At 47.6% G+C, this 23,743-nt stretch overlaps 2 protein-coding genes across 2 annotated transcripts; both read right to left on the reverse strand.

The window, feature by feature from the left end:
• Positions 1-9,264: 9,264 nt before the first annotated feature.
• Positions 9,265-9,930, reverse strand: LOC141040683 (uncharacterized). The gene has a single exon (XM_073506799.1). The coding sequence runs from the start codon at positions 9,928-9,930 to the stop codon at positions 9,265-9,267; it is 666 nt and encodes a 221-aa protein (XP_073362900.1).
• Positions 9,931-12,223: 2,293 nt separating this feature from the next.
• Positions 12,224-12,889, reverse strand: LOC141041935 (uncharacterized). Its single transcript, XM_073509511.1, has one exon. The coding sequence runs from the start codon at positions 12,887-12,889 to the stop codon at positions 12,224-12,226; it is 666 nt and encodes a 221-aa protein (XP_073365612.1).
• Between the last annotated feature and the right edge of the window lie 10,854 nt (positions 12,890-23,743).

A 23,743-nucleotide genomic window follows, 5' to 3' on the forward strand; every position in this document is an offset into this window, starting at 1 on the left:
TCGCGGTGGTGCGTTCCACGGAGGCACTGTTTGTTATTAGAGAGAGTCACGCTTCATGGTTCTTTGTGTTCCAAACGATTCCGCTCGCCAGTTCATTTGGAGAGGCGTGGACATGAACTCATGCGAAGCATGTTAACGCATTGGTCAGAGTAAAGTTACCACGGTTGTATGCTTTTGGTATTTCCAAATGATTCCGCTCACTCGTTCTTTTTGAGAGGAATGGATGTGAAAACGGTGGAGGCAAGTATTGTTATTAGCCAGGGTCACGTTTGTCCACGCGTGTGTTACATGCATTTTCCCTGGCGAGTCACTGTGAGGTGCGTGGAAGTGAAGCCGAGTTGGCACTGTGTTGCTAATGCAACAGGCAGACTACTGACGCTTTGTATGAAAATGTTTTCCTTGTCAACTCGTTCCTTTTTTGTGGAGAATCGCGGTGGTGCATTCCAGGGAGGCACTGTTTGTTATTAAAGAGCGTCACGTTCGTGCCTGCGTGTGTTACAGACGTTTTCACTAAGGTGTCACCTCGAGAAGCATGCAAGTTAATTCGCGGATATAGTAAGATTTTGATATAAATATCATTTCAAAAAAAATGGCAATGGATAATAGTATGAATTCGACAGTAATTTCTCTGGAATACTGACAGACGTATACAGTAAGTTAACTGTGTTTGAGATGTTTTTTATTGAATATGTACGGACCATTTGAAAGAAGTTGAGTGGTTGTAGTGTGGACGAACGCACGGGGAGACGAAATGATAGTACTTGTGTTTCCCAGGCGTGCAGAGTTCGAGGTATTTAAGAGAGATTGTGAGAATTCGAGGTGTCGGTTACTCTGTTTGACCGCCTGACCGGTGTGCATGTGTTATAAAAAGGTACCTACTCATGGAACACTCCACGTCCACAATTGTCCAGAGACAGACAGCTCTTTCTAGCTGGTAGCTCCTTGCTTGCGCCATGGCAGGTAAGAGGGGTTCTGGGTGTTCAAGCAACCACGCAGCGAGGACCAAAGCCGCGGAAAGAAGGGAGAGGTGCCGCAGCTACGCTGTAGCGGCGGCAGGGATATCCTGCCCCGTTGCCCAGGTGTCCAACGATCTCTCGCGTGGAGGCGAATCCTCCCACAAGCGCATTCGCCATGGAGACGATCTCGGCAAGATGGCAGTACCTAATTCCTTAGCCAGCGACGACGTGCTCGAGGAGCTAATTAAGCAGTAGCAGTTCATCGCTCGCCTGGAGAAGTTGGTGCAGCAGAGCAATGCCTCTGTGGAGAAGTCCACTGGTCTCATATTTTGATCTCTGTGTGAGAATGAGAAGCTTCTCAAAGAACTCCACCAGAAGGATCAGGAGGTCGCCCACTGGAAGAATCTTTATGAGCAGAGCCATGCGTTGGTGCAGAAGATGTCGGGCGAAGTGGAGCAGCTTATGGATGAGAAGGCTGAGGTCCTCGTCAAGTACAAGAGCCTGGTTGAGGATTCGTATGCTGCTGTGGAGGAAGGTCATGAGGTGACGAAGAAGCAGATTGAGGATGCGCTCGCCCACCAGCCGATCAAGAACGTTGCTGGAGTGTAGGCAGAGAGCTTGAAGCGTGTGTTTTTTCGTTGCGTTGGGGCATGTGGCCTTTTGTACTTACATGAATCTGTAAAGCATTTATGCGTTGCATTGTCGTCGTGTTGTTTCGTTCATTGGTACATGTAGATGAGTAGGCTCTGGGCATGGATGTCGCTTGTTAGCGTCGGTCGTGAAGTGCATACAGCCGCGGTCCTGTACCAGACAGTGACATGAGTTGTGTACTGACAATGGCGTGGACGTTCGTGGTACTGTTAAGGGTCACAGGCACGGGCGTGAAGCGATAAGAGGCATGTTGCCGTATAATATGCGGTCACGCTCCCCTGTGTTTTTGTTCCGAGTGCTTCCGTCAGACTCTATCAGAAGGAGAGGGACGGCCGGTGAGGCATAGCTTTTCATTACACACAGTCACGTTCGTTTCTTTAACCCAGCGGAATGGGTTGAGACGCCAACAATTACTATTGACTCTGTTGTTAAAAGCTTGTTTGCTTGTTTTCAAAAGCACAGTCATGCTTCTTTCTTGATGTTTCGTATCTTACTCGATAAAGGCGTGGACTCGATTAGATGGAGAGGCACGGGCATGGTGTGGTGTTATATAGAGTCACGCTCGTCTGTGTTTGCGTTCCGAATAATTCCGTTGACTCGATCAGATGGAAACCCAGCGGAAAGGCATCGTTTGGTCTTACTCATAGGCACGTTCGTTTCTTTAATTGCGGAAACCCAGCGGAAAGGGTTCAGGTGTGAACACTCACTGTTTACTCGGTGAGGCACAGAATGGCTTGTTCGAGAGAAGCTGCTGTGGTGTATTCTTTGCACGGTGGTGGGTCCCAGGAAGTGCCGGCGTGGTATTGTGAAGAGTCACGTTATGTTGTTTTCGTGTTCCAAATGATTCCGTTGAACCGTTCGCAACGGCAGGCATATCCGTGCAGCGCGAAGAGGCATGGTTATGATTTACCAAGAGTCACATCCGTGCGTTTATCACGGAAACCCAACGGTTCGACGGGCGTCTCTTCGTACCTCGGGAGTGAACGCCACGTGGCGTCGCTCCAGAAACCTAATGGTCCGACGGGCGTCTCCTCCGGTGACGCCGCTCTGGCTCGTCGCCCGAGGCCAGGCTCCGGCTATTTAAGCAGGCCGGGGTCTCGAAACCCTAGTCACATTCTACTCCTCCCATCGTCCGCCGCCAGGCCTTCCACTCCTGTTGCTCATCACTATTCACTGACCATCTCCGCCATGGCTGGGCAGAAGGAGACTACTCCGGACCGCCATGCATTGTCGCGGGAGGAGATCCCGGCTCGCGAGGGTTCCTCGACACAAGCAAACCTATATTTATAACAAGCAAAAGGCAGTCTTGAGGGAAAGCAAATCTAATGAGAAATCTAGAATGTTCTAGATACTTTTGTTGGCCGGGACCATCTGCTTCAGTAGTCGTAGTCGCCACAGGACCTAGCGCGCTTCCTGGATGATGCTGATGTCGAGTTTTGTGTACTGATGAAGGCGTGTACGTTCGTGGCTTTTCTGTGTTGCAGTGTTTCGGGTCACAGACACGGGCTTGCATCCCACAAATTCATGGTGTGGTTTTATATAGAGTCACGTTCGCCTGTATTTGTGTTCGAAATGTTTCCGTCGACTCGTTGAGAAAAATACGCACGTACGCTGGTGAATCCCATGGGGGAATGGTTTCGTCTTTTGCCTAGTCACGTTCGTTCGTTTATCATGGAAAGAAAGCAGAATGGGATTAGATGTTAATGCTAGTTGTTTACTTTGTGAGATTCGAGAGTCGAGTTGTTTAAAAGCGTAAGTTCCTTGTTTTTAAAAGCCACGGTTCTGTACTGAGTTACGTCGCGCTTCTTTTATTAGAAGCACGGACGTGAAGTGAATATAGCCGCGGACGATGACTTGTGCACTGACGATGGCGTGGACGTTCATGGCAGTGTTAAGGGTCACAGGCACGGGCGTGAAGCGCTAAAAGGCATGCTACCGTATAATATAGAGTCACTTTCCCGTGTGTTTGAGTTCCGAATGATTCCGTCGACTCGATCAGACGGAGAGGCACGGACATTCAGCGCACAAAGGCACCGTCAGGTTCTTTCTTTAATTCGGGAGACCCACCGGAATTGGTTCAGATGTGAACACCCACTATTTACTCTGTGAGGCACGGAATGGCCTATTTGAGAGACGCTGGTGTGGTATATTCTTCGCACGGTCATGGGTCCCAGGAAGGCACGGCGTTTTATTGTGTAGAGTGACGTTAGTTTGTCTTGGTGTTCCAGATGGCGTGGATTTATGTAGAGTCACGTTCGCCTGTGTTTGTGTTCGAAATGATTCCGTTGACTAGTTCAGTAGAAGAGGCACGGACACGAATGCCATCAGGGCATGGTTGGGTCCGTCGGAGAGTCACGTTTCGTAAGTTTATTGTTGAAACAAAGCAGAATGGGTTTAGGTGTTAACGCTAAATGTTTACTTTGCGAGTGGCCGGTTTGAGAGTCGAGGTGTTTAAAAGCGTAATTTCCTGGTTTTTAAAAGCCACGGCTCTGTGCTGAGTTGCGTGGCGCTTCTTTTATTAGAAGCACGTCGTGAGGTGTTTAAAGGCACGTCGTGGTATTGTGTAGAGTGACGTTAGTTTGTCTTGGTGTTCCAGATGGCGTGGTTTTATGTAGAGTCTCGTTCGCCTGTATTTGTGTTCGAAATGATTCTGTTGAGTCGCTCAGAAGAAGAGGCACCGACATGAATGCCATTAGGGGATGGTTGGGTGTGTCGGAGAGTCACGTTTCGTAAGTTTATTGTTGAAACAAAGCGGAATGGGTTTAGGTGTTATCGCTAAATGTTTACTTTGCGAGTGGCCGGTTCCAGAGTCGAGGTGTTTAAAAGCGTATTGTTTCTAAAAGCCACGGCTCTGTGTGGCGCTTCTTTTATTAGAAGCACGGGCGTGAAGTGACTATAGCTACATTTCTGTACCAGGTAGCGACACAACTTGTGCACTGACGATGGCGTGGACGTTCGTGGCAGTGTTAAGGGTCATAGGCACGGGCGTGAAGCGCTAAAAGGCATGTTGCCGTACAATATAGAGTCACTTTCCCGTGTGTTTGAGTTCCGAATGATTGTGTCGACTCGATCAGACGGAGAGGCACGGGCGTTCAGCGCACAATGGCACCATCAGGTTCTTTCTTTAATTCGGGAGACCCACCGGAATTGGTTCAGATGTGAACACCCACTGTTTACTCTGTGAGGCACGGAATGGCCTATTTGAGAGACACTGGTGTGGTATATTCTTCGCACAGTCATGGGTCCCAGGAAGGCACCACGTTTTAATGTGTAGAGTGACGTTAGTTTGTCTTGGTGTTCCAGATGGCGTGGTTTTATGTAGAGTCACGTTCGCCTGTATTTGTGTTCGAAATGATTCCGTTGACTAGTTCAGTAGAAGAGGCACGGACATGAATGCCATCAGGGCATGGTTGGGTCCGTCGGAGATTCACGTTTCATAAGTTTATTGTTGAAACAAATCAGAATGGGTTTAGGTGTTAACGCTAAATGTTTACTTTGCGAGTGGCCGGTTTGAGAGTCGAGGTGTTTAAAAGCATAATTTCCTTGTTTTTAGAAGCCACGGCTCTGTGCTGAGTTGCGTGGCGCTTCTTTTATTAGAAGCACGGCGTGAGGTGTTTAAAGGCACGTCGTGGTGTTGTGTAGAGTGACGTTAGTTTGTCTTGGTGTTCCAGATGGCGTGGTTTTATGTAGAGTCACGTTCGCCTGGATTTGTGTTCGAAATGATTCTGTTGACTCACTCAGAAGAAGAGGCACCGACATGAATGCCATCAGGGCATGGTTGGGTGTGTCGGAGAGTCACGTTTCGTAAGTTTATTGTTGAAACAAAGCGGAATGGGTTTAGGTGTTAACGCTAAATGTTTACTTTGCGAGTGGCCGGTTCCAGAGTCGAGGTGTTTAAAAGCGTATTGTTTTTAAAAGCCACGGCTCTGTGTGGCGCTTCTTTTATTAGAAGCACGGGCGTGAAGTGACTATAGCTACATTTCTGTACCAGGTAGCGACACGACTTGTGCACTGACGATGGCGTGGACGTTCGTGGCAGTGCTAAGGGTCACAGGCACGGGCGTGAAGCGCTAAAAGGCATGTTGCCGTACAATATGGAGTCAATTTCCTGTGTGTTTGTGTTCCGAATGATTCCATCGACTCTATCAGACACCGTCAGGTTCTTTCTTTAATTGGGGAGACTCAACGGAATTGGTTCAGATGTGAACACCCACTGTTTACTCTGTGAGGCACGAAATGGCCTATTTGAGAGACGCTGGTGTGGTATGTTCTTCGCACGGTCATGGGTCACAGGAAGGCACGGCGTGGTATCGTGTAGAATGACGTTAGTTTGTCTTGGTGTTCCAGATGGCGTGGTTTTATGTAGAGACACGTTCGCCTGTATTTGTGTTCGAAATGATTCCGTTGACTCGCTCAGAAGAAGAGGCACCGACATGAATGCCATTAGGGCATGGTTAGGTGTGTCGGAGAGTCACGTTTCGTAAGTTTATTGTTGAAACAAAGCGGAATGGGTTTAGGTGTTAACGCTAAATGTTTACTTTGCGAGTGGCCGGTTCCAGAGTCGACGTGTTTAAAAGTGTAATGTTTTTAAAAGCCACAGCTCTATGTGGCGCTTCTTTTGTTAGAAGCACCGGCGTTAAGTGACTACAACTACGGTTCTGTACCAGGTAGCGACATGACTTGTGCACTGATGATGGCATGGACGTTCGTGGCAGTGTTAAGGGTCACAGGCACGGGCGTGAAGCGCTAAAAGGCATGCTGCCCTATAATATAGAGTCACGCTCCCGTGTGTTTGCGTTCTGAATGATTCCGTCGACTCGATCAGACGGAGAGGCACCGTCGTTCAGCGCACAAAGGTTCTTTAATTGGGGAGACCCAGCGGAATTGGTTCAGATGTGAATACCCACTGTTTACTCTGTGAAGCACGGAATGGCCTATTCGAGAGACGCTGGTGTGGTATATTCTTCGCACGGCTATGGGTCCTAGGAAGGCACGGCGTCGCATTGTGTAGAGTGACGTTAGTTTGTCTTGGTGTTCCAAATGATTCTGTTGAATCGTTCGCACTGAAAGGCACAACTATGAAGTCAGTAGAGGCACGGTTATGCGTTACACGGAGTCACATTCGTGTGTTGATTGCAGAAACCCCACCGTTCAACGGGCGTCCCCTCATATTCGGTGCGAACGCCGCTCCGGAAACCCAAGGGTCCGACGTGCGTTTCCTCCGGTGACGCCGTTCTGGAGGAGGTGGAGGTATTTAATAGAGTGAACGCCACGTGTCGGCGCTGCGGAATCCAAAAGGACCGACGGCCATCTCATCCGTCGTTGAAGTGAACGCCGCGTGTCACCGTTCCGTCGCCTGAGGTCAAGAAGCAGTTATTTAAGCCGAGCGGCGTCCGCCACCACTAGACATCATCCTGCTTCTCCCTCTTTCACCGGCAATCTTAGGAAGTCACCCATCTTCCTCTTTTCGTTTGTGACGTTCCCCGCCATGGTTCGGCACAAGATAACTACTTATGCGATCCTTACTCCCGAGCGTCACTTTCATTTGCAGGAGGACATCCGTTCGAGGCGCGCCGCTCGGGTCGCAGCGAGCATGTCTCCGGACTAGCCGGGGCCGGAGGAGATTGGGGAGGTGGAAGAAGTGGAGGGGGATGCGTCGGAGCTCATGCAGGGAGTTGATGCAGTGGGGGAGATGTGATGGAGGAAGAGGAGGGGGCTGACAAGGATGAGGAGGACGACGTGGAAGGCGTGGATGAGGATGACGAGGACGACGAGGAAGGCATGGATGAGGATGAGGAGGACGACGAGGAAGGTGTGGACGAGGACGACGAGGAAGGCATGGACGAGGATGAGGAGGAGGACGAGGAAGGTGTGGACGAGGAAGGCGTGGACGAGGACGACGAGGAGGCTGGTGACGAGGAAGACGAGGACGACGAGGAGTGTGGTGATGAGGAAGACGAGGCACAGTTCTATCTCGGTGAGTCGGCCTTGATGGCAGAGCAGACCGCTATCCTGGAGTCCATCCAAGATGAGGCGTATGTGGAGTCCAACCGGCGCTTCCTCCGGGAAGAGCAGGCGAAGACCGATGTGCTCTTCGACGACTTGGATGCGGAGCAGGAGGCGGAGGCCAACGACGTCGATGTCAGAATGGAGATAGTGGACATCTCCGACGATGGGGAGTAGTGTAGTTTTGTTGGTAGATGTTTGCTTTTCCATGCTTTTTATGCTTTTCATGTTTTGTGTGTCTGTAAAGGTTGAACAATGTCAAGCAATCGTCGTTGTCAGAACGGAGACAGTTTTGTTTCCATGTCAAGCAATCGTGTTTTGTTCTTAAGTAGTAGTACTACCCCATCCAAAATAAATGTGTCAACTTTGCAGTACAATTCACATTGTACTGGTTAGTACAGAGTTGAGCGAATTAATTTGTGATGGAAGGTGTATGTTTTATTACAAATTGCAGTTTTAAGTACCATATTTGGGTCGGAAGGCATATGTTTTATTACACCATATTGTTTTATTATAGATTGCAGTTTCAAGTACAAAATAAACATCTCAACTAGGGCACATATTTGATTCTAGAGATTTCAGTGTGGTTAGATTTGAATATGGTTTCAACATGGTTAGATTCTAGAGAGGCACTCAACAACATGCACAAAAAAGCCACAGATGTGCTTCTGAGAAGCACCGTCTTGCATGGTTTTACCGCAAGATGGGATTCGACATTTATTCAGGACATTCCGGGTTTTATAAGTGTAGAAAGAATTGTTTTTCACTTATATGTTGTGTGGCAGAGGCACGGCAATTACATTTGTGAGAGGCATGAATGTGCCGACGGAACGGGCACGGTCACGTATGAAATAGGTGCAAGGTGGTCCCTAATGTCTCCTTAATGTATCATCTATACACTTTACTATTACAAGCACGATCGTCGTCCTTGTTGAGGCACGGAGGTGAAGGATGGAGCCTTTGCCTCTGCGATAGTCACGTCCCATATTAAGAAGGAAGCAAATCTTCACAGACCCGATACGTCGGAAGCTAGCCATAAGGCACGCTCCTGCCTCTGCATTTTCGATGACGTCACGTTTAGTGCCAGCGGGGTGGACGTAATGCTCGGTTTGCTGATGTTTTTGTTGTCAGCAACTTTCTTAACATGTTACGCCCGACAGAGGTACGGTGTTACCCGACGTAGAGGCATGCACGTAACTAACTGGAGGCATGGAGACGTGATTCCAAGGGAGGTACGGACGCAAAAAGGATCGTTATGCAAGGACGTGAAGGTGTGCCTCTGCTTTAATTCATTGTGGGGGCATGGACTATGAGCTCCATGTGTTTTCGAAGGCATTAGGCCTCATCAATGAACATATCAGAGAGAAGGTGAATCTTTTGGTTGACCTGTAGAATGTTGCGTAAAATGACGTGAAGCGAAGTTACGCATGGTTCCCTTGGTATCAGAGGCACATAGGCACATAAGTGCCTATTGTGGTGCACTGGAAATAAACTTGTGCAAAAGACATGTAAACTGCAAGCAAACTACAAGGTTAACTGCAACACAAGCAAACCTGAATTTATAACAAGCAAAAGGCAGTCTTGAGGGAAAGCAAATCTAATGAGAAATGTAGAATGTTCTAGATACTTTTGTTGGCCGGGACCATCTGCTTCAGTACTCGTAGTCGCCACAGGACCTATTGCTCTTCCTGGTCTGCTCCTTGTCGAGTTTTGCCCGGTGAAGCCCTTCCTGGATGATGCTGAGGCGGCTCCATATCTCGTACGCAGCGTAAGCGTCCTTTGCCGCGTACTCGATGTGCCTCATGGACAGGGGCATGCACGCCCAGCGGCTGCGTTCTGCGTTGGTGAGCTCTACGTCATGGACAACGATGCCTGAGACGTGCCCAAGGGAGCCCAGAGGCTTGGTAGCTGTAGGCACCCTCCATTCCTTCTGGATGTCGACGAAGTGGGCGATCTCCAGTCCGACGCGGCTGAGCATCTCTATGTCGCCGTCGAAGGAGAAGCCAACAAACGTGTACCTGGGGTCCGCGAGGAAGTTGTCGAACTTGGTGCAGTTCTTGTCGGCCGCGCTTAGTTGCAAGAGCATCACCGGATGATCCTTGCCGACGGAGAGCTGAACGAGGGCGGGTTTCTGATCTTCGCCATGGTCGTTGGTGTACTTCACATCAACTCCGACGATCTTGTGGCGCTCAAACTGGAGGTGTCGCTCGAACTGCTCAATGGTGGTCGCCGCCTTGTGCAAGTCGTTCGTGTGGATCACGTACAACTTTTTGTTGCCGTGGGCCTGCACCTCCATGAATTCCCTGGTGAATCCCATGGCCTGGAGCAGTTGGTCCTCTTGCAATCTGATTTTTCGTGGGGAACAATGAGTGGGAGCGCAATGGCGATTTCTGTTCTTTGTGTGTGAGAAGGCCGCGGCGGGAGTCTAAATTTAAGGGCGGGGAAGTGGCAAAGGAGTGCACAATCTCACTGTCGACGCGGTTGTGCACATCGTGGGTTCTGGATCATGGTTTTTCTTTATAAAAAATAAAAATAAAATCAGCAGTTATATTTTTAACAACCGTCGTATCTCCAGCAAGTCGTGGAGATGATCGTTGTCTTTCGTAGTTTGCTGTTAAATGTTAACTTTTACAATCTCGTGAGGCATGCAGTTATATTTTTAACAACCATCGTATCTCGTGGGGCATGCAGGGGCAGTATGTAGAGGCACAAGTCTCTGACCAAGAGAAGCATGCTTCAAGTGGCAGCTTTAACTCTCAGACACACGGGCGTGGTACATTTATTGGGAGTGGCAATTGTTTTCAGTGATACATTCGCTGGTAGGAGCAGTGCTGTGTTTCTTCAGAGGCACTATTGTGTGTCCGTGTTGCAACTGACGCTACGACATGGTCAGAAAGAACGAGAAGCAACGAGAGGCGTGGTCATGCAGCTGCAAGAAGCACTCATACAACTAGAGGCGAAACAAGAGGCACAGATACGATGCTACGTGATGCACGGAGTTGAAGCTACGTGATTGCACGGACGTCTATACGTGCTATGGTGCTACGTGAGGCACGGGCACGAACAAATAGCCGTGCACTCAACTACATGCGCAAAAAGCCACATATGTGTTTCCAAGAAGCAGCGGCCTCCATGGATTTACCGCAAGGTGGGATTCGAGATTTATCCAGGGCATTCCGAGTTTTACAAGTGTAGGAAGAATCGTTTTTCACTTATATGTTCTGTGGTAGAGGCACGGCTATTACTTGTGTGACGAAGGAATGTACGTTGAATGTACGTGACGCGAGGATTGACAATAGGCGTCCGTTACTGTTTTCCCGGAATGTTTTTGAATTAACTACGAGAGGCATGAATGTGCGACGGAATAGGCACGGTCATGTCTGAAATAGTTGCAAGGTCATCCCTAAGGTGTCCTATATGCTTTACAGTTACAAGCACGGTCGTCGTTCTTGCTGAGGCACGGAGGTGAATGATGGAGCCTATGCCTTTGCGATAGTCACCTCCCATATTAAGAAGGAAGTAAATCTTCAAAGACCCGATACGTCGGAAGCTGACCGTAAGGCACGCTCCTGCCTCTGCGTTTTCGGTGATGTCACGTTTAGTGCCAGCGGGGTCGACGTAATGCTCGTTTTTCTGATGTTTTTGTTTTCGGCAACTTTCTTAACATGATACGCACGACAGAGGTACGGTTTTACCCGACGAACTGGAGGCATGGACGTGATTCTAAGGGAGGCAGGGACGCGAAGAATCGTGATGGAAGCACGTGAAGGTGTGCCTCTATTTTCGAGAAGCTTTCATTGACACGTTTTCATTGCGGGGCCATGGCCTATGAGTTTCATGTGTCTTCAAAGGCATTCGGCCTCATTAACGGGCGTGAAGTCAATTTATGCACGGTCTCCATAGGAGTGGAGGCACCGAAGTGCCTTCGTGGGTGTTTTAAGTAGCTAGTTGGTCTTATTGACGGACAACCGTACCTCTGTAGTGTTCTTCTCTGAGGGTCACGGGCGTAAGCAATGTTTTCCAAGGAGAATAAACACCTAACTACCTATGTATTCAAAATGTTACCGAAGGAACATCGTGCACTGCTTTTAGGAGCATTCTATAATTGTTGTCCCTGCATTTCGACGCTGCATCCACAAAGGTACTAGTGCATTGCATGCTTGTCATTTTTGTGGATTGCTATGTGTACCTGCTCTGTGCGTTACGCTAATCGTATAGTATCTGTACTGTGTTTATATTTTTCAGGTCACGCCAATATATTCTAATAATAGAAAACTGCAACATTGCACTGGAAGTAAACTTGTTCAGAAGATATATAAACTGGAAGCAAACTACAAGGTTATCTGTACTGTGTTTATATTTTTCAGTTCACGCAAATATATTCTAATAATAGAAAACTGCAACATTGCACTGGAAATAAACTTGTTCAGAAGATATGTAAACTGGAAGCAAACTACAAGGTTAACTGCGACACAAGCAAATCTAAATTTAGAACAAGCAAACGGCAGTTTTGAGAGAAAGCAAATCTAACGGGAAATCTAGAATGGCATGAGCAATCTTCTAGTTACTTTTCTTGGCCGGGACCACCTGCTTCAGTAGTCGTAGTCGCCCTAGGACCTTGCGCGCTTCCTGGTCTGCTCCTTCTCGAGTTTTGCCCGGCGGAGGCCTTCCATGATGATGGTGAGGCGGCTCCATATCTCGTACACAGCGTAAGCATCTTTTGCCGCGTACTCGATGTGCCTCATGGACAGGGGCATGCGCGCCCAGCGCTGGTGCTCTGCGTTGGTGAGCTTCTTCTTCATGTTGTTGTAGTAGTCGTGGACAATGATGCCTGAGACATCCCCAAGGGAGTCCAGAGTCTTGGTAGCTGTAGGCACCCTCCATTCCTTCTGGATGTCGACGAAGTGGGCGATCTCTAGTCCGACTCGCCCGAGCATCTCTATGTTGCCGTCGATGGAGAAGCCAGCAAACGTGTATCTGGGGTCAGCGAGGAAGTTGTCGAACCTAGTGCAGTTCTTGTTGGCGGCGCTCAGTTGGAAGAGCAACACCGGATGATCCTTGCCGATGGAGAGTTGGACGAGGGATGGTTTCTGATCTTCGCCAACGTCGTTGGTGTACTCCACATCAACTCCGACGATCTTGTGGCGCTCGAATTCGAGGTGTCGCTCGTACTGCTCGATGGTGGTCGCCGCCTTGTGCAAGTCGTTGGTGTGGATCACGTGCAACTTGGTGTTGCCGTGGGCCTCCACCTCCATGAATTCCTTGATGAATCCCATGGCCTGGAGCAGTTGGTCCTCCTGCAACCTGGTTTTTCGTGGGGAACAATGAGTGGGAGCGCAATGGCGATTTCTGTTGTTTGTGTGTAAGAAGGCCGCGGCGGAAGTCTAAATTTAAGGGCGGGGAAGCAGCAAAGGAGTGCATGATCTCACTGTCGATGCGGTTGTGCACATCGTGGGTTCTGGATCGTGGTTTCATCTCCCTGGTGGTGCGGTTGTGCACATCCTTAGTTTTTTACCGTGGTTTTTATTTATAAAAAAATCAGCAGTTATGTTTTTAGCAACCGTCGTATCTCCAGAAAGTCGGGGAGATGTTCGTTGTCTTGCATAGTTTGCTGTCAAATGTTAACTTTTACAATTTATCTCGTGAGGCATGCAGGGGCAGTATGTAGAGGCACAAGTCTCTGACCAAGAGAAGCATGCTTGAAGTGGCTGGTTTAACTCTCAGACACACGGGCGTGGTACATTCATTGGGAGTGGCAATTGCTTTTAGTGATACATTCGCTGGTAGGAGCAGTGCTGTGTTTTTTCAGAGGCACTGTTGCAGCTGTCGCTACGAGATGGACAGAAAGAACGAGAAGCAACGAGAGGTGTGGATATGCAGCTGCAAGAAGCACTCATACAACTAGAGGCGCAAGTATAGGCATATATACGATGCTACGTCAGGCACGGAAATGAAGTTACGTGGTTCACATACATCAATTCGTGCTATGGTGCTACGTGAGGCACGGGCACGAACAAATAGCCATGCACTCAACTACATGCGCAAAAAGCCACAGATGTGTTCCTGAGAAGCACCGGCCTCCATGGTTTTGCCGCAAGGTGGGATTTGACATTTATCCAGGGCATTCCGGGTTTTACAAGTGTAGGAATAATCGTTTTACACTTATATGTTCTGTGGCAGAGTCACGACAATTACTTTTGTGACGAAAGAATGAACGTTGAATGTACGTGACGTGAGGATTGACAATAGGCGTTCGTTACTGTTTTTCCGGAATGTTTTTCAATTAACTTTGAGAGGCATGAATGTGACGATGGAACAGGCACGGTCATGTCTGAAATAGTGGCAAGGTGGTCCCTAATGTGTCCTGAATGTATCAGCTGTAATGCTGCACTGTTACAAGCACTGTCGTTATTCTTGCAGAGGCACGGTCGTGAGAGTCATGAATGTGTCGACTCAACAGGCACGGTCATGTCTGAAATAGTTGCAAGTACGAGATGGGCAGAAACAATGAGAAGAAACGAGGGGCGTAGGCATGCAGCTGCGAAACGCACTTATACAGCGAGTAGCACAGCTAGAGGCACAGGTACGATGCTACGTGAGGCATGGACATGAACCTATGTGAAGGCATGGATGTTTAAGGTGACTGAGCCATAGGGGAAGGCGCTAGGTTTTTAGGAGAAGTGTTGTGCGGTTGACAGAGGTGTATGCTTGAGCTCATCGCAACAAACTACTTGGCATGACGCTAGTCTGCGGAGCACCATAGTGAAAAATATGTATACTACTGACGTGCGGAGCTAGCAACGTCACTAAACTATTCTGAAACATACTTCACCACAGCCATTCATCCTCCATTATTATTCAGTGAATCCCTTTATTATTATCCAGAGATAAATAAACTAACCCACGTAAGTGTTTCACCTTTTTTGACAGGGAATTTTCACCACCGTCCTCTTGGACATAATTATATGCTCAGTTACATACCATGACATAACTAAATAACAAAACTGATGTGTCCAGGCTGTTCAAAAAACATACATAAATTACTAAACTAGGAAGTATAGCCACCGGCAATGCTCTATCAGGAAAGGTCGTTGATTATCATCCGCAGCAGCTTCATGTTTCCCAATGTTGGCCACCGCTTTTCAATTGTGACAAGGACAATTGAACCAACCTTTAGCTGAGCTTCCCGGGCAAAATCTGAAAAACCGGTCACCTCCATTCTGCCGTCGGTTCGTATGGAGTACGTTGTGCTCATGTCTAATGCATCATACATCTCTGTTAGGCTGATACCACCGTTTTGAGGTAGATATCCCAGGTTCATCTTTAGAAGCCTCACAATGGCAGACGGGATTCTCTGCAGATTGTACCGATATTACTAGATAAAATCAATGTACAAGGACATAAAACATCGAAAATAGCAAACAAAACCATGGCAGTGGATCAAAACAAATATTCAATGACTTACCAGATGACCATTTATGACATTGGTGACGTTTAGACGCTGTACAAAGGGTATGGTGGGGAAGTCGTCAGACTCAAACACATAGTATATCATCTGTCCAAATTGTCTGTATGAGAGGTTTACGCCTCGACCGAACACTATTTTCCCAATGTACTCCCTCTCCGAGTCATTTAGAAAATCAAGAGCTGCATGGAAAAAATAACTCATTTTCAAACAAATTTGTTTAAACAGATGAAGTCGGTATTTAAGTTTAAAATGAATGGTTAAATTCAATGCATGTGATCAAATTGGGATGATAATCAACAAAATTGCATAAAATGTTTTCAAAATAACTTTGACTGTAAGTATGTCATTAATTTAGTGGACAGGGGTAGGAGTACAAAATTATGCTGATAAACGTAGTTGATAAAACAGGATGGAAGTTGGTGCACTTACCTAGTGATGGTTTGGGGAGGGGCCTGTGACCTCCTCGAGAATCACTGAGTCTCAGATCAATCTCAATGGACAGACTCCCAGTATCCAGGTTTATGATGATTATATCTCGATAATGAAGATCGTAGGAACTAATTAACTTTTTCCAGCCAGGTCCATGAATTTTAGACCGGTTAGGTTCATCGGTGATGTAGATCTCATATGACAGATCCTCGTTGGTGATCAGTACTGGATTTCTTTGTTTTCCTTCTTCTTGAAATGCTTCCTCTTTCCACCGATAGATTGAAGAAGTGACTTGCTGCCTGCAGTAGCATGGCACATACTGCGCAAGAAAAAAAATCTTACCAGGCATGTATAACCAAGACAGATAGCGCTTATCATATATGTACCAATTGTTTTCAACAGGTTGCTATTTGATAAAACAAGGTACATCAAAAATTGAAAACATATCATTAAATGCTTAAATGTAGGCATTCCATTCAAACAATATGGTAGAAACTTTTATTTCCTTCATCAGAAAGATACACTAGTTGGTAGTAACAGTGCATCTTCCTCGATGCTTCAAGACATGCCTGGTAAGGAGAAATGTTGGTACATGTATCACAGCACATGGTTTCCCCTGGAATACGTTGCAAAACAACGTTTATATGAAATTCTCAACACAAGGAAAATTTTATTATCTTGAAAAACTATTCGGCTAAACCAGCATTTTTACATAAATAGTCGTTCACAAGCAATTTCCTAAAAAGGATTTCTGCTGCTTGGTTTTAAAAGCAGCTTTAGCAAATGTATATTTCAAGACAAGACAGGCAAAAAGGAGAAACAATAGTCTATCAACAGGCGCCTCAAAGGAGTGTTTGTAACATTAAAATTATATGTAAATTGGTCGGAGCTGCACCCAGCAACAACGTCATCCGCGACCATACGCCACCGTCGCCGACGCCAACCAACGGAACATGTGTGGCTAGGTGGTATTTGAAACGGGTGATCCATCAACGTTAACCTTGCCTCCAGCATACAGGACCCCAAACGCTATCTTCAAGCACAGACGCCGACTCCCAGTCAACATCACCCCAAACGCCGACCTCCAGCACCCTGTGGCCGGTTAAGCAATAGAGCTCAACGTCCGGCCACTCGCTTGGACTTCCGGCCACCGCCGTTGTTTGCAAGACCTAACGGGCTTCAATTTAAACTACCAACCTCCCTTGGCGAAGTTCATCGCTCACCTGTGACTTGGACGCCGCAGGTCGCTGCAGCTCGTAGCATTCTCAAGCACAAACACCGACTTCAAATCAACCCCACCCCTAAGAGGCACGGGTCGTGTACAGGTTCGGCCTCGTACTGCGTTGATTTGGTCTAGATCACAATGAAGTTCCAGGCAATTCCTAGCATAACAACGCAGATGCGTCGCTTTCAATCACGGAGAGACGAAACCAACAGAGAGGAAAACAGATCGTAGCGAAAAATTCACTTAGAAATTATGAGAAAATAGACTAACCCTGGATCTAGAGGGAGAATCGAGAGAGAAGAGACGATGAACGCTACAGCGGGTGAGTGGGAGGGGGCGGTCTCGGTTGGCACAAAACAGAACAGACCGTTATAATACGCGCCTGCTCACTGACATGGGGCTACTGTACAGCGGCAAAGACAAGACTATAGGCTTATTAGGAGCATAGAGGCACGCACGGACGGCCCCAACACGCACGGACTTACATGCAAATAAGGCACGGTTTTGTTTCTGTTTTCGAAATTTTCTCAGTGAGGCGTTCACTGAGACAGGTTGTGCACGTCCATGATGCACGACCATGCTTCTATTTTCCGAAGTATTTTTCCCTAGAACAGTCTCTCGGAGGGACAGGGATGTGAAGCCATGGTGCGCATCGTCCTGTAAGGATAAGAATGAGACGCACGGAAAGGCCTCTGTATTCTAAATGTACATGCGGACGGTTGGCACACGGTTGTACATGCGAACGACGCACAGACATCTTTTGTGTTCTCCTAGTTGTTTTCGCATGACACGGCCATTCCTAGTTGTGTTCTCCTAGTTGTTTTCGCATGACACGGCCATTCCTAGTTGTGTTCTCCTAGTTGTCTTTGCATGACACGGCCACTCCGAGGGACAGTGGAGTGAAGCCACGGTGCGCACGGTTATCCAAGGAGAAAATGCAGTGAAGTGCCTCAGTTTTCGTAACATTTATGTTGCTTGTTCACTGAGAGAGGCACGGGTGTATGTTTAAATGACGCAAGACCGTGCTACTGTTTTCCGAATTGTTCATTTCTGACACGGTCTCTCGGAGGGACACGATGTCTGCAATTAAAAGGGGCACGTAATCTTTCGCTTTGACGAATTCTTCGGATGCATCAGTTTTGTTCAATATGATAATGAGAATGGAAACCCAGCATCTAAAAAGTGATTGGAGGTTCGTTGCTGACCTTAAGTCATTATCACAGCATTCCAAATGTTTTCAGAGACGTGTTCAGACGGACGTATGATTTTCACAACCTCTTGATGCACGTTCGTTTCCTGTGGGGTGCACGGACGCATGTTGCTTTTAAAAGACAGAATTTCATGCCAAGCAACTAAGATAAACAAGAGGATACTAGTTTGATTTTTGAGCATCTGTGTGAACTGATTTCTTTTATCATAGGGTCCGAAAACATATGATCGATACTGAAAACAGAAAGCATGTACATAATTGCTTGACCATGTTTACACAATGCACTCATTCAATATAGCAAGTACATCTCTTCAGACCTATTTTCAGCATCCATTGTTGAATGGATCTGGCAAATCCAGATATTCAACACCTGTGTTTTTTAAGTCCATGTGCATGTGCTCGCAAGTTGTTGTTAATTTAAGCTCTGCGCAATTAGAAGCCCTTTTGTCCATCTGCAGTACCTCTTCTTGCCGTTTGTAAAATTCACGAGTGAAATCTCTGCGCAGGCCAAACTTAAGCCCGATGGTCAGTAGCATCCTAGAATTGAGAATAAAGAATGTCACAAATTCAGTGTTTGCATCTGTGACTTCATAGTCTTCCAGCGTTAATGTCCTCAAACAAATGTCTTGATTATTGAGAAACACCCGCTGCTTTTGGCGCCATTCATTTGTTATACCTCTTTGATCACATCCTCCCCCCTAAACACACGAGAAGAGCAAACTTAAGAGTTAGTGCCAGTATATTATGCATATTATGCGTGGGCTTTCAACGTGTGTGAAATCATCACCTCGATAAACAAGTTTTGCAAGCATTGAAAGCATCGCAGCAAGTCAACAATCTCATCCAGATTAAAGCATGTCTGTGAGATAAACAAGGTCTTGACGGAATCCAGCACCGCGTGTAGGCTACTTATGCAGAGACCCTTCATTGAGCACATAACGTGATATTATTAGCTCGTGGATGTGAATCTCAAGTGCTTTTGAATAACGCAGGTCAAAGTAACGTGCAGAGGCAGTACCTGAATAACTGTAGTCCCAATGACGATATTTGTTTCGTTGGGTAATTCAGAAATTTTTCCCAGTGTGTCCAACACAGGTGCGGACAAAAATGTTATCTGTAGTTGTGCATCTACAGAATCATGTAGCAGTCTCCGGAGGGAAGGCGCATCCTCAATGATCAGTTTTCCTCCATCGGAACGAATGCCAATGCTTACGAGCCTAGCTGAGTTTATTCGTGGACAGCAGAATTTCTTGTTGCAAACAAGCAGCAGGCACTGCAGGGCAGGGCAACCGTGGTGGATGAACTTCCACAAGGAGACATCCGTTATATAAATCTCCACCAGCGAAAGTCTCCTGAGCAGTGGGAGGCAAAGCATTTCTACAAGATTGTCTTCTAGTTTGCACATGGTGAAGGTGATGGTGTGGAGAGACGAGCGAAATCTCGAGATGGATGCCGGTGGCGACGACATAGAAGAAGGGATTCTGCGTGCTTGCCTGGGCCCTGGGTAGAAGAACTTTGGGAATATATGATAGAACTCTAAAACCTGGAGTTGGTCCAGATTCCGAGACAGGAACAACTCATCGACGCCACACGGTTCGCACTGGAGGTAGCTTGTCGGGATGCAGAGGCGGCGGATCAGGCCCTTGTGATCGGAGAGGATAGATACAGGAAGACTGAAGCCATCAGTGACATATTCTCCGTGGCAGTTGCAACTAAGATGTCGGTAGTGAGTTCCGACGTATGTTTCCTGGACGATTTGCTTGCCCGGGAGGACGCGGATGATTTGGCAACAGATTTTTTCCAGAGATCTGGTAGAACGAGTATCAAGGATCAGACGAAAGTCGAGATCGAGTGGTGCGGTGCGCCATATGCGGCGCCACCGAGATGCGAGCACTTGTGTGTGCATGCCTTCCTTTATGGGCAGACAAGAGATGATCTCGCCGAGGATGGCGTCGGGAAGATCGCTGATGCGGTCCGGACCAGACTCAACATGGTTCTCGGATCCAGTGTGCGAGCCACAGCCGCTCCTCTTAACGAGCTTAGAGGGCACAGGTACAGCCGCGAACCTCGTCTTCTTGTTGCTAGAGGCACGCTTCTTCATCTCCATTGCCAAGCTCGTGCCGCCTCCGTTGCAGGTCTCTGTGCGGTGGATCTAGGAAAAGGGTTAGGGTTTTACGATCCATAAAGACGACAATATATATATACGTTCCTAATCTAGATGATTTCGACAGATGTGATGGAATAGTCACGGCGTGGACAGACGTGCTTCTTCACAAGGCAAGGGTATCAACTATCTAGATACACAAAAGTTTGGTGGGAGAGGTATGTGTCCGAATACTCTGTTAGAGACACACGGTTGCGCGGTCTGTAGAGACACGGGGGTGTGGCGCCACGACATGGGGGCAAATGTCATGTGAGGCACGTGCGTGCAGGCGGTGGAGGCATCTAATTGCAGTCTGTATAAGCACGGACCTCGTTGAAGCCTCCACAGAGCCAGCTATCAACTCCCTGGATGCAGAAAAGTGTGGTGGCAGAGGCATGCCTGTGAACACTCAGGTGAAAAGACACATTTGTGAAGTCTCTGGATCCACGGCAGTGTGTCTCCAGCGGAACGTAAAGGCCACGGCTCGTGGCACGTGAGGCACAAGGGTGTAGGCTCCGGAGGCACCGAAGTCTAGCCTCTACAGGCACGTACGATTGTCAAACCTCTGAATGCACAAAATTTCGGTGGCAGAGGCATGGATCAGAATACTCAGCTATGGAGGCACGGGTGTGTATTTTCTGTAATCACAAGGGTCACGGCAAGTGTCATGTGAGGCACGTGTATTGAAACACCAGAGGTGCGGAAATGAAGCCTCTTAGGCACGAGTGTCAGCCCAATGGATGCACAAAAGTGTGGTGGCAGAGGCATGGGTGAGAATGCTCTGCTGGAGAGGCACCGTTGTGAGCTCTCTGGACCCGCGGGCGTCTGGCTCCACGGGCACCTAACAGTCACGTCTTATGTCAGCTATGGAGGCACGTAGATGCACGCGCCGGAGGCACTGTTGGGGAGTCACTACACGCACGGGCGTGGCGTTTCTCCATGCCGGACTCGGCATAAACCCTCTCTAGGTGCAGAAAAGTGTGAGCAGAAGGCGCCGAAGTAAGGGCTCTACATGCACGTGTACCAACCTTCTTGATACTCAGTTAGAAAAACACGGTTGTGAAGTTTCTAGACAAAGTCTGACCTTAAGACGAAGAACAACCATCATGTCACGAGACACACGGTTTTATTGGCCTACCAATCACAGACTTGCTTCGGTATTGGAAAGGTTCCCACTGACGATTTCATTATCAGTGGGAACATGGTACTATACTAACAAAGAGTCAGTGTCGTGACGGTAAAATACTCAGAATCTTTCCGCTGAAACATTGACGTTTGCACAGTTACAACCCTTTCATTTGCATAGTTACAACACTTTATAATCAAGGATTGTTATGGCAAGCTTAGAGACGGTACAAAATATTTACAAGGGTTGTCTGTTCATGTTCAGACGAAACGCACGTTCAAAAGGGCGCAACAACATGTAACCCTGCAAGCTTGGACAACTTGCTCCAGCTCTGTGTTCAGCAGTCACATCTGAATGGGTCCGTCAATCCAGGTATTCAACACGCGTGAGTTTTAAATAAAAGAACCGGTGCTTGCACGCTCCTGATAATATAAGGCGAGCACGTTCAGAAGCCTTTTTGTGCCACAGAAGATCCTTTTGATGCTTTTCGTAAAATTCTTCCTTTAAGTCTTGGTGGTAGCGATAGTTAAGCCTCATGGTCTCAAGCTTGCTTGCACTCAGAACAAATAATGTCAAAAGTTCAATGTTTACCAAGCAGGGTTCATAGTCATCCTGCGTTACTGTCTTCAGACGAAAGTCATCTCGTTTGACAAACGGTCGGTGCTTACGACGCCATGTATTTGTTTCTCCGCAACAGAGTCCTCCCTAGATGTACATGAAGAATGAAAATACTTAAGCTCTAAAAACAGAGATTCTGTCAAAAGAGCATCCAGTGTAAGGTATTTATTGGATTCTTTGTAGATACGGGTGTATGTAATACTAAAACATGTCTAGCCACGGGTGTATCAATTTACAGACGAATGTAAGACAAGCCTTTTAAGACATACAGTAGAAGTAGTACAGTATGCATGTTATGGGCTTTCAATGTGTGTGAGAATCATCACCTCGATAAAAAAGTTCTCAAGGCTTCAAAAGCATTGCATCAGGGAAACGGCCACGTCCACTTCAAAACACATCTTGATGAGCAAAGTCCTGACCATTTGAAGCACTGTTCTCAGGCTGACTGCCGGCAAACCCTGCATGGTGCACGCACAACGATTTTAAAAATTGAACAAAAGGTTCTATTACATGAAATTTGTTTACTCGGACAAATGCAGCTGAAAACTAGGCACCTGGATAATTGTAGGGTTATGCGTGACCTTGGATTCAGAGAAAAAATCATGGAATTTGCCCACAGTCTCTAGTTTAGGTGCAGACATGACAGTTATCTGCAAGTTGCTGCTGAGAATATCGTTAAGCAACCGCTGAAGTGACGGGGCATCCTCTATAACAAGTTCGCCATGTCCACAGCGAATTCCAATGCTTACAATGTTACGTGAGTTTATTCTTATGCAGCGGCTTTCCATATTCCAAGTAAGCAGTAGGCACCGGAGTGCGGGGCAACTAGAGTGGATGATGCTTTCAAGCGAGATGTCTGATATACCAACATCCAGAAGTGAAATTCTCTTGAGCAGTGGTAGTTTAAGAGCCTGAACGTAACTGTCTGGTATTTGGCAAAGAGCAAAGGTGGCGGTGTGTAGGGAGGATGCAAACGGAGAGAAGGATGCCGGTGCAAAAGGCGCGGATGATGGGTGTGTGAGTGGTCGTACGACACACTCTCTCATGAAATCTGGGAACATGTAATAGAACTCGAGCACCTGGAGATTGTTCAGTTTGGATGATTTCAACCAGGCGTCAACGGCGGAGGGTCTGGATTGGAGGTAGCACGTCGGTATGCAGAGACGGTGAACTGCGCCCACATGGGCGGAGAGGATGGCATCCGGAAGGGTCGTATCGTCAGTGCCAGATTTGCGAGGGCACCGAGTTCCGAAGTGCCTTTCGCGGGCGAGCTCCCAGGTAGGAGGCGCCACGGAGATTTTCTCAATATGAACTGTTTCTAGATGCTTAAAAAGACGAGCGGCAGTGATCTCACGGCAGTCGACATTCAGAGGAGCGGTGGGACATAAAGGACGCCATCGATGAGCGAGGATGCGAGTACGGATGCTATCCCTGATGGGGAGACGAGAGATGATCTCACCTAGGATGACGTCCGGGAGATCGCTGATGCGGTCCAGACGAGTTTTTTTCCCGTGCTCCCCAGATCCGGTGGGCGGACCCTCACCGGTCCCCGCCGGTACCACCAAACACTAGAGGAATGCGTCGTCGGTGGCACGAGCCTTGCCCTCTTGGTACTAGAAGCGTCGGACTCCATCTAGGAGCGACGGGTGCGTGGATCTGGAAAGACAGTTTGGAGGACGGAGGTGTTGCAAAACACCATTTATCAAAAAAAGTAGTATTTTTTAAGTGATGCCGTTGCAAGAACAGTGACATCGGATAGTGGCAACAACCCGTAATCCATGCCTCCACTTGATTCACGCACATGCCTCTCCGAGCAGCGTGTCACTACAAACATACTGAGCACGGACGCACAATCGCGACTCTTCTTTTTGACATGGGACGCACGACCGCAAGTCTTCTTCCTAATATGGG

This window comes from Aegilops tauschii, chromosome 2, assembly GCF_002575655.3.
Source record: "Aegilops tauschii subsp. strangulata cultivar AL8/78 chromosome 2, Aet v6.0, whole genome shotgun sequence".
Taxonomy (NCBI): Eukaryota; Viridiplantae; Streptophyta; class Magnoliopsida; order Poales; family Poaceae; genus Aegilops; species Aegilops tauschii.